The sequence below is a fragment of the Eurypyga helias genome, unplaced genomic scaffold (genome assembly GCF_000690775.1).
Source record: "Eurypyga helias isolate BGI_N326 unplaced genomic scaffold, ASM69077v1 scaffold29457, whole genome shotgun sequence".
Taxonomy (NCBI): Eukaryota; Metazoa; Chordata; class Aves; order Eurypygiformes; family Eurypygidae; genus Eurypyga; species Eurypyga helias.
Window position 1 is genome coordinate 26751 of NW_010261540.1, and position 11080 is coordinate 37830.

Genomic DNA, 11080 nt, shown 5'->3' on the forward strand with positions numbered 1-11080 from the left:
AGCTGATGTACCACCTCTATTGTTCAACATCTCCCACCCTTTTTTTTCCCCAGAGTACCTGAAACACGACCTTTTGTTTAAGACTGCTGCCAATTAAACACTTAACCAGCTGTAAGTCTGGCCTTGGCAGGACTACAGGGAAAGTATTCACTATTGTTACAGCTCTTCTAATTCGGTTTGTTCTGTCTGATAATGTGACAAAACCTTATTGTGAAGGACTCGGCTGGGGTAAGGCGTATGTGCTTACTTGGGGCTTTTCCTGCCACGGACGAGAGAAGCACGGCTGCTGCTCTTGGTTCTTGATGCAGGTCACCGCACCCTTGGGTGCCACAGCACCCCGGCAGCAGCGAATTCCCTGGCCTCAAAGAGGGACCGCATCAACAGCTTTGGGTTTTTTGTCTTTTTAAACTAGTACAGGAGAGTTTTGTCTTCTGCAGCAGAATTTAAAAAGCCTCTTTCCTTCCAAGCCACTTCAGATAGAGCAAGTTTTTGTCCAGACAAGCTGGCACACATCCCTGTCTTCATAAAACACGATGTAAACATCGCGTGCTAAGACAGGGATTTGCCCTCCCCTCCAACCCGGAGTACCAGGATACATACAGTGCGTATAGACCTATATAAATGGTACCTTACAATACAGGCAGGAGGACCCTTTTCTACAAATAGTTTGCAATCCAAATTAAAATTACATTTAACCAAGAATTTGAACCACTCTCAGAAGAACAGAAATGTTCAGAAGGCCGTCACATCGCTCCAAAAGGAATTCGATCCCCAGACCTAATGAAGCTGGTTCTGAGACTCTGGTTACTGAGCTGAGTGGGACCTAAGAAAGATTCGTCATATGGGAGTTCCGTTTGCACATTGCAACAGAAATACAGCAGCACTCGTGGGACACACACAAAAGTCTAAGAGGCCATAGCGTGGAATCACATACATAACATAAAAGTATCTCAGTACTGGAACCCTGAGAATTTCTCTTCTTTTCTCCCATGCCACTGCACTCCTCTGCTGATTACCACGAAGAGAAGTGGCTCTCCCTCACTGCTGACCTCAGATCCTTTCCGGGATATAAACAGTATGTGATGAGATGTATTGTGTCAGGATCTTCAGACAAAAAGAAACGGGAGGTCACCGCCTAGGGAGATAAAGACTTTGAACTGATCTACACAGTATCTGCTGCACACGTAGCAATCCTTAATCCTTCACCAAAATTCCTTGCCCACTCCTTTCACCAGAACATTCGGCATGCTGCAGCAGGAGCGCATTCCTGTTATGCAGAGAAAGACCACCTCTCTTCTACCCGTTTAATATTTTAGGATGTTTTTAGCCTGAGGTGCCTCATGTTTTTTTCTAGACTCCCTTCCCAACTAAAGGTAAAATGGGGGGAGAGGGCTTCAAATCAGTCAAAAGGGCTCTGTTCTGTGCTGCCAGCCTACCACATCTCCCAACAAACACCTTCAGTTTGCCTGTTTGAAGCACGAGAGGCTGTCCTGTCCTCTCCTTGTCTGTGCTGCACACATCTACGTCGTGCGTACGGATATTCATGCTGCAAGAAAGGCTCCACAAAGGAGATCCAATTGCCTTAGCTGAACTAAAGTGCCACGAGCAACTTCCTCACTTCAGACTCATCAGAAATGACTCACGACACATTCCCACTCTTCATGTTTACCTTCATTTGGAAGCAGTGCTTCCCACACATCAGCAGGGAAGTCACTTTCCCAAAGAGATATTTCAGGGAACGCAGTTTGCTCCAGTGTGTTCTGTTAGCCCTTGGGTCAGGACAGGAGCCCTGCCATCAGCGCAGAGAGCTGCAGTGTCATTAGCCGTACAACCTCACCACGTCATAAATTACCTGGATAATCTGCGCAGCAGCCTCGGGTGTTCCTTGCCTCAAATCCTGGCCATTTATTGACAGGACTCTGTCATTCCGACTCAGCTTTCCATTTTTGGCTGCCAAACCTCCCTCTAACAGATCTAGAATAAAAATCCCTGCCTCATCGGTCTTCCTGATCAGTTTGATTCCCAAAGGTTCGGATCGGTCTCTCTTTATCAAGGTAACGTGGATGACTTCCCGATTGGTAGCAGAAGTGGAATCCTGCTGTACAGTCTTATTGGAAAAGCCCTTCTCCTGCAGGACCATGAGGTGGAGAACAGGACCTGGGTGGCGCAGGAAGGAGACAGCTTGGCAGTGAGTCACGCTGCTGATGTTGACGCCATTCACCTAGAAAGACAAACAAACCAGAGTCACTAATCAGAACCTACATCATTTAGGCACTGTCCGCAGCGCGGAACTTCAAAACTTGGAGCCAGGATGTACAACTCCCTGTGCAGTGCTGAGACTGAAGCAGCTGCTGCATGTTAGAGAAGAGTTTTCTAAAAAAGAATGCAGAACAAAGTAGATGAAATTAGACCACGATTGATGGCGAATAGCTGAGGACGGGGACAAGACAAGGCAACTCGCATACCTAGCAAATCTGAAACTGCAAAATATTAAATCTTCGCATCCATCCCATGGCAATGCAGAACTGCTTTCCCTTAACTTCCAGCATTCAATACACACTTGGAGGAGAAGACTCAAATTAGAGACCACCCATCCTCACTTTTAAGCTGAAGAGTGGTCCGTAGCCTACAAGCTTCTGGAATCATCAGTCCAACCATGCTTTTACTCCGAGAAGCTAATTTTTGTTTTGTCTGTTGTCACATAAGACTCTGCCTTCTTTTAGGATGTTAATAGAGCTATTAAGTGTGGGACCTGCCCTATTTACAGCCCAGTCAGGACTAAGACATGTACAATGCGATTGGATAAAATAGAAGCTACTCTACTGGTCTTATCTAAGAAATCAACTGGGAGATCGTACCAGCCACCTGTGCATGTGGGGCTGCCAGTCCATACTCAAGTCCACAGCCCAACAGCATAATTAGGTCTTTACAGCTTGTCAAATGACTGGGCAGCCGTAGCCGGGAGGTGCTAACAGTTCTCCCTGCGCGTAGGCTCTGCTGCCGCACACAAGCCTCTGCCGCCTCAAGTAGCCCACTGCCACGCAGCGAGATTAGTCTGGGATCTGAATCTGGCTGTGGGCCAGCACCGTACGAGGCTGGCGCTCTTCATTACTCACATTACATATCTGATGCTTACTTCAAGTCATAAGGTCTTAAACTTTGGACCTGCCCATTGAGAATATGCAGCTTAAGCAACATAGTAGGGCAAGTAATTATAAGACTTCCTAACTAGAGCACAATCCTTTGGAGAGAAATGGTGCTACTGCGTGAAATTTATCAGATTGAAATCTTTCTTATTTATCCAAAATCGTCTAAATTTCAAAGAACTATCAAACATGCAAGGTAAATATGACTGGAAGGAACCTCAGAAGTCTGCTCCTCAGCCCCAGCAGATACCCAATGCTGCTGACACACAAGTCTGATCTGTGCTTTTAAACCCTCAGCTGTAGAGATTTCCCTGTTTTTTTAGGCAACTCTTCCCTCCCCAGCCCTCATTAAGTCAAGAGGAGCAATGGGTTCCACATACCTCAAGAATATGGTCCCCAGGTGCTATCCTTCCATCTGCAGCAATGACAGAATCCCGCAAGACTTCCTGAACAACAATGTTTCCTAGCGGGGTGTCTTTACCCCCAACTATCCTCATCCCCAGCTCTTCCTCTGTGTCTTCTCGGTGAATTTCAATTGTGGTCGTTTCAGCCACGAGACTAGTTCTCTGAGGAAGGTCTGATTGTGGAAATTGAAGAGAAAACAACACATTAATCGAATTTTTCTTCAGACAGCACCACAGGATTTATAAGACTGGCAGGTTGTGTCCAGAGTAGCGTCCGGAGGGAAGCGATGGGCAGAGGGAACAATAGGTCACATGAAAAACCAAAAAACCCTGTTTCTTTACAGTTTCTCCAGAATGTTTCCTATCTTCTCCTAGCTTAGAGCAAATTTAAACTCTTTCATTATTACTTCTTGAGTTTTATTAAAGGGCATTCGGTATGTTTCACTCAGCATGCAGGACTTGGTTTTCTGCCGTGGCAGCTGGCCTACTACAAGCACACACATAACAAACGCCAATCTCCACAATGCCCGGTAGAAAAGGGGACCACTCAGCTGTAATTACTGGTCTGCCATTGCGGTGACTTTACCACAGGCAGCTCACTGCGACTTCCCTCCTGTAATTTCCTTTCCTCCTTTTTCCCCCCCCCCTGTAAAACAGGAGTAGTGTTTACTATTCACAGCATACCGAAGACTAAGTGATGCTTCTCGGACACTTTGAAGATGAAAGTTGCTGTTAGCAAGTGGTATTAAACCTACCAGCCCTGGAACACTGAGGCAGGCCCAACACTAATGAAGCCAAGCGTGCTGCCTGTCAGGGTGAGCTGCAGTTGTCACACAAGAGATGCAAAACCTGCCCAGAGTGTGCACTTCAGGAAGACGCCAGCAGAGAAGCAAAGTGACCTCCATATTCACTCTGGCACAGGCAGAGCAGATGCCAGCACCTGCTCATGTGGAAACTGAGGCTAACTTGGGAACAAGGCGAAGAGATTTCCACGCTGAGGTGGAGATGGTTACTTTTATCTGCAAGGGTTTCAGAACTATTAACCCAAAAACTCAGTTATGCTATAAAAACACACTTGCTGCACACCGTTAGGGAGGTATTGACCACACCAGGAAACTGACTGTATATTTAACTTTCTTAACAAAACTGAGAAGCTGGAACATTTCCTAATTACTAATTATTTGGCTTCTAAGCATTCCGTGTTCACATTGGCAGGGACTGCCACTGCTTCTGCAAAGAGAACTGCAAATACTCACTGCAGTCTAACAGAGATTCTCCGAATTGTTTTGCACAGGCAGTTTTGTGCTCATGACCAGATCCTGCCACACCTGAGGCACATGAATGCCTCTCCCATCTGCTCAAGGACGAGCTGAGGAAAGAGATCACTCCCATGGCTACTAGGGGCTGAAGAGCCTTGGGGCTATCTAAGAATGGTGGGGACACTTTAAAAATTGAACTGAGATAATTACCTCATTTTTATATTATAAAAGGTAATTACACAGTTTCATTTCTGTATCAAACTCTCACCTTCTTCAGTCTCCTCAAAAGCTGGATTAACCAGTCCAGGCTCTGCAGTCCCTAGCGCTACCACAGCAGCTGCAGAGCTTTCTGCCACAAGTGATGATCCTCCACTTGGTGCCTCCGGATCCTTGGGCGTGTTTGTCTCCACCTTGGCGGGGGGATCTTCCTTCCCTTTGGAAATGGGATTCTTTTTCCGCTGTAGTTCAGATTTGTATTTCTTGAAACCAGGACACCTAGAAAGAGATCGTCAGCAACTAAGTGGGTAGTTTAACCAGCACAAGCAAGCTCTGACTGACACAAGCTTTGTGAAGAAGCACGTTCAAGATCTCATCAGCTGCAAAGCTTGTATCACAGATGCTAAAACTTAGTCTCATTTGACCTTCAGCTTCTACTTGTAACCAGCTTAAGACTAGGCTTGTTATTTTGTTACTGTCAAAATTAAGCAAATCATTTAGAAAAGGAGAATGTAATAGGAACAGGAGTCTCCCTTGCTAAATATTTGCCTGGCAAACACTCGATGAAGAAAACCATACCTCTTAAAATATAAGCAAATACTTAGCTCTGACCTTTTAGAGATGACTGTGAAATATCTTTACGCAAAGGAAGTGGCTCAAGTTTCAAGCTCAGCCTTGAATTAGGCTTTGTTTTTAACAAACCACTAACATGCAAGAGCAGCACACGAGGCCTGCTTGGGTTTTTTGCTGAGCGAGACCTGCAGACCTGCCCCTCAGAAAACATTCCACCTCCAGTCCACACAGGTGATGGCTCTACTTGAACAGCAGCAATTTACAATTTATAAGCTCACTGACTGCTCCCCACATGGAGATTCAAGAAGGAATTCTGCATTCAATTCTGCATTCAAAACCTGCTCTGTATGTAGCTATATCATGGCCGGCCTATGTCAGCAAAAATGAGTGAGGAAAACCAAGCTTTTATCAAGAGTAATAAAAAAGGTGGCAGGTGAGGATGCAAAAGCATCACTTTCAGAGACATGAGTAGTGTTGGGTGTTTACCAGAGTCACTTTTCAAATTAAAAACTCGACTATTTACATTCTGGCTAAACAAGTCTCATCCCGGTATTACTTCCTCTGGTTTATTCCTAGTCATTTATCCTCCAAGCAGTAGGATGACCCTGAAAGTTAAAAACAGCAGCTGATTGATCCTCTTGTGCATATGTCCCTCTTAAGATGTCAAGAAACAAATTCATTTTGCAAAGGGCAGAGAAATCTGCCATGAAAAAAAGGTTCCTAGATGCACCTTACTTCCTTAAGTCTCCTGCTATCCGTTAATCTCACTTAACACTAAAAAAATACAGGAACACCCAAATCCCTGTGTAATTTTTTTCCTCTCTTTTTTGTTTTCAGTTTTTCAGCCTAACTATGCTCACAGCCCAGGTGAAACAGCCTGGATTTTTAGAACACAACCTCCCCAAGGAAGATACAAAGAACTATGAAATGTATATGAGAATGATACAGTTTCCAGGCAGGTCTCTAACATAAACATTTAAGGGTGCCTCCCGCTTCTGTGTTTTAACTGCTGTGCCAAAGGGATTAACAAGTGACAGAAGTTTATTGATTTCAGGGTAGATTTACAGAGCAGAGGAAGGCTCAGCCCTGGTATGGCCCCAGCTACAAAACAGCCACACAGCTGGGCAGCCTTGTCCCTGCAGTCGGAACACAGGAAAGCAGCACAATGAGTTTGTGCAAGAAAAAGGAGATGATAAGCTTTCACAGATCGAGGGAAAGGGGCACACGAGCACCTTCCGTCACTTCCCCTGGCTCTAACACAAGCTCTCAGCTCGTGGGTACCAAAGACAAGCAAGCACCGCAAGGATACATCCTTGGCTGGAACTGCAGAGGTATCCTAAGCATAACTGTTCCCTGCACACTGGTTGACCTATTTTAAAACATGTCATTGCCACAAAAAGCTACCACACAGCTGAAAGGAAACAAGCCCGTTGGGCTTCTCATTGCCCACGGACAAAATACCCACTGCCAACGAAGCTCTGCTTCCGCCTGCAGTACAGCTTGTACTTGGTTCCCTTGCCTGCAATCATTAACTAGGTAGGAACAAGGTTCTTCAAGCACCACGGCAAGAGCTTTGTCACCTGCACGTCTTTTAAAGCTACAATTTTCTGCCTGCCACCACCTCTGCCAGCAGTGGAAGCACCAAAACACATCTCTGCTGACAAGCACAAGGAAAAAAAACACCCCACTGCCTTCCTCTGCACAAGGGGGGAAAAAAATAGTGGTTTTCATTTTCTTCTCTTTCTCAGCAAAAGAAAGAGAGATAATGGAATTATAAGTAGGTAACTCAGCAATTGCACAGTGTGCAGCTTGGAGGGACTTACATTATTTGGATCAAAGACTTATGTATTGCACATCTTAATTGGACCAATTAAACTGGCAACACTGCACAATCCCTTGCTTCCAGAGTGTTGACTTTGTGCCTGTCTTTCTTCTCTGCACAAGTGAAACAAGAATAAGCACGTTTATAATAATTTTCAGAGTCGGGTGCCCCAGATCAGGACACACAAATTTAGGTAGGTTTGATAGGTTTTGTGTCTGTTGACAACTGGCATGCAAGCAGCTCACCTGTCACCTCTGCGGCAGATGTGAGCTGGCCTCCATAACACATGCACACACAATTACGCTGTCTTCACCCACCCACCTCTCTGGCCTCACCCTCTGTCATCCATGGTGTCCCATCTTGCCCCAGTTTAACCACTGTTCTGAGAATGGATCGGAAGCACAACAGACAGATGGCATTATAGGAGGAGCAATAATAAAACGTAAGTGGGAATGCACCTGTTCTGCAGATGAGCTTCTAGTTCACAGCGCTGCATCGTCTGCTGACACTCTGCCTTGAAAGGACAGAAGACAATCAGCTTATCCAACAGGTTTCGTACGAGAAGGCTGGACTTGTGGCACTGCTGGAAAGAGAGCTTCTTCCGATACATAGGACAGAAGTTATACTCCTGCATGAAGTTTTCAAGGCACTTGAAACAGTATGTGTGTCCACAGGGAGTGTCCATAGGTTGGAGCAGAGGCTGGAGGCAGATGTGGCAGACAAGTTCATCATCCACCTCATCCTGGAAGTTGTAGAGATGATTGTCCAGCAAGAGGTGGAACTGACCACATTCGCAGCAGAGTTCGCTAACCTGGGACGCGTGTTCTTCTGCTCCGGGATCAGCCATGGTAGCCAGCATCAGGCGCTCCAGCCCAGCAGCAAGGACACTCGTCACGTGGGAGCTCACAGACGACTGCTAATAAGAGGGAGAGAAAGAGAGATTTCCAGCCAACTGCCCACTCTAGATCTAGCAAATTAAAAATTAAATTGTATTCCTGCCTTGAGCTCACCCCGTATCTTCACCCCCACCCCTAGGGTTCTTCCTTCCAGAGCGACACTGTGAATAATCAACCCAGGTATCAGAGAACATGAGGACCTGATTCAGCAAAATATTTAAACACATGGATAAATTGAAGCTTATATTATTTTACACACACCAGTGACACAGACTAGATAAAATCCTGCCAAATGTGTAAACCAGAAGAGCTGAGACAAAAGCTACATGTTCTTGAGGGAGAACAACCCAGAGAGGGAAGGGAAGGATAACCAAGACAGTAATTTTTAAACTGACCATTTTCCTCTCTGGTTTTCCATATCATGCCAAATATTTTAGATATATGTATGGTGAAACATGAGCTTGGGGACGCCTAGTTGTTTGGCTTTTTGATTTGTGGGGGGATGAGGAAAAAGAAGAGGAAGAAATTTCAAAAGAAACTTAAATCTAAACCACATTTCCTTCCTTTTAAGCCCACTCCCTTCAAAAAAGTTCGTTTTAACAAACAATGCATTGTTCCCCACTCATCCATGCCTAAGTTCACCCATGGAAACAAATTCCTATAAAAAGACTAAAGAGCTTTCTAAGTGGAAAAAACGTTAATTGTCCATATCACAGTTTGTTGTAACGTAACAGAAAGGCTTGAGCTTCAACTTCTTAGCATCTGGAAGAATAAGGTAAGGGGCAAGAGTGCTTTGTAGATGCCCCTCTACCGATTTTACTAGAGATGTCTCCAGTCACATCCACATTGAATCTTGCCCATTGTAACTACAGCTAAAATTCACCTGACTTTGCTAGCAGATTATTCTAGACGCACAGACTACCGCAGGAAGGATTTTTTTTAACCTGGCAGTTATTTTAATGAAGCAGGAAATGTGGTACTAGGTGAAGCTAGCACTCTGTATTACACAGCGTAGGGGTTTGTTGTGGTGGTGGTGAGGTTTGTTGGGGGGTTTGTGTTTGGGGTTTTTTTAAGTTTATCTAAAAAATAAAATCTCAGTCTTTCAAAGCAAAAAAGAAAAGCAGAACTGTGATGAAATGGAAAATTTCTGAAAGGTGACATGGAAAAATGTTTGAAAACAATTGCTTTATCTGGAACAGGTAAAAGCCTCAGCAAGAGAACACTGGTCTGCCCCAGTGCCTGGAGGACATGGCTGGCACGCAGCAGCAGCTTTGGAGGAGGGTAGGCAAGAACAATAAGACAGCAAGAACGGCAAGAAAAAATTAGTCACGGGTTTCTAATAAAAATCATTCATCACTCCAATTAATTGTCAAGCAGAAGTCAGCTATTTAATTAAAAGGGTAATGTATCACCAACAGAATCAAGCCATTTTACAGGCAAATTTTTACCTAGCCATAGAAACTTGTTCACTTCAAAAGATTAACACATTACTGCCACGCTTCCAGGTGGGCACAGGACAAGAGTTGTTTGCTTCTCCTGCTGCTGCAGCGCCAGAAAGCATCTTCCTCCTGAGGAAAGCACTTCGGCTGGATATACAGACCTAGCTCCTCTGTTTGCCTTTACTCCTTCACTCTTGCATGACTGACTCAGTGCTCCCCAAAAGAGAAAGCACAGTTCACAGCACACAAGCAAAACAAAGCAGCTGTATCCATGCCCTCCTACCTCAGAAATACCCGTGTTCTTTGGTACTCGCCTCCACCTGAAACAGGCATCCCTACCGATTACCTTATAAAAAGGTCTTCATTTGATCTCAAATGATCTTACAAGCAAAAAGGAAACATTACATCAATCACTTGACGTCACCCACCAATTCTAATCAATCAGCTCAGCCCCAGCAGTTAACAAAACGCCAAGCTTCCAAGGCACACATCTACCAATCCGAAATACTTGTGCTTCGGGTTGTAGTATTTGCATAAAACTTTGGCAGGTGATTAAAGAAACCTACTTTCTCAGTGAAAACAAACCCGATGGTAATTTTGCTGATAAACTACTTCTATATGGGGTTTTTCAGATTATTTACCAAATTCATTCTCTGCTCTCTGTGTTTAAAGGTTATACAAGATGAATCCCATTTATGAGTCATTTCAAAACTCATGGAAGATAAAAGTATCGCCACAATCTTGCTGCTTTTTTCTTCTCTGTAGCTCTAAGCTGTTCTGCTCTCTGATTCTCGAAAACAAGGTGTGAAGTTCTCATTCAAAAGCGCCAAAGCAAATGGTACTTGAACACCACTGTCCTTTCAATAAGGAGGACACTCCTGCAGACACCAAGGAACCTAAGCCTGACACCTCGGTGATGAAACCCAGCCCACACCCTTCGGCAAGGCAGGAGGCAGTGAGCAGCGCAGGGAGGGCAGCAGGCTCAAACAAGCCTGCCGCTTGTTCGGTGATTCAGTCAGAAAGCAGATGTTCTGTAAGAGGAAAATTGCTAACATCTTATTCAGCAAAGATGACTACTTCAGCACAACAAGACAGATTTGAAGTGTCTAGAAAATGCATTGTTTCAACAGAACAGGCATGGTTCCCCTCAGCTTGAACACAGCAGTTACAAGAGAGTTCGTCTAGAGTCCCCCAGATTCCAGCTTTGGATGTCAAGTTTGAGATCTACTCAATCTTCTGCAATTTCCATCAGATTTCAGTTACTCATTTGAACCTCTGAATGCCTTTTTGTTACACCATTCCCCTCTCCAGCTTCCTCCCAACGA

General features: G+C 44.8%; 1 protein-coding gene across 1 annotated transcript in view; it reads right to left on the bottom strand.

The window, feature by feature from the left end:
* Positions 1–8267, bottom strand: part of LOC104512439 (ligand of Numb protein X 2-like) — a 16427-nt gene extending 8160 nt beyond the window's left edge. Inside the window, exons 1-4 of the mRNA XM_010155414.1 lie at positions 7879–8267; positions 5078–5304; positions 3527–3723; positions 1853–2221 (exon numbers count right to left, since the gene is read on the bottom strand). Coding sequence (XP_010153716.1) covers positions 1853–2221; positions 3527–3723; positions 5078–5304; positions 7879–8267 — 1182 coding nt within the window. The remainder of the gene's footprint in view (positions 1–1852; positions 2222–3526; positions 3724–5077; positions 5305–7878) is intronic.
* Positions 8268–11080: the final 2813 nt, after the last annotated feature.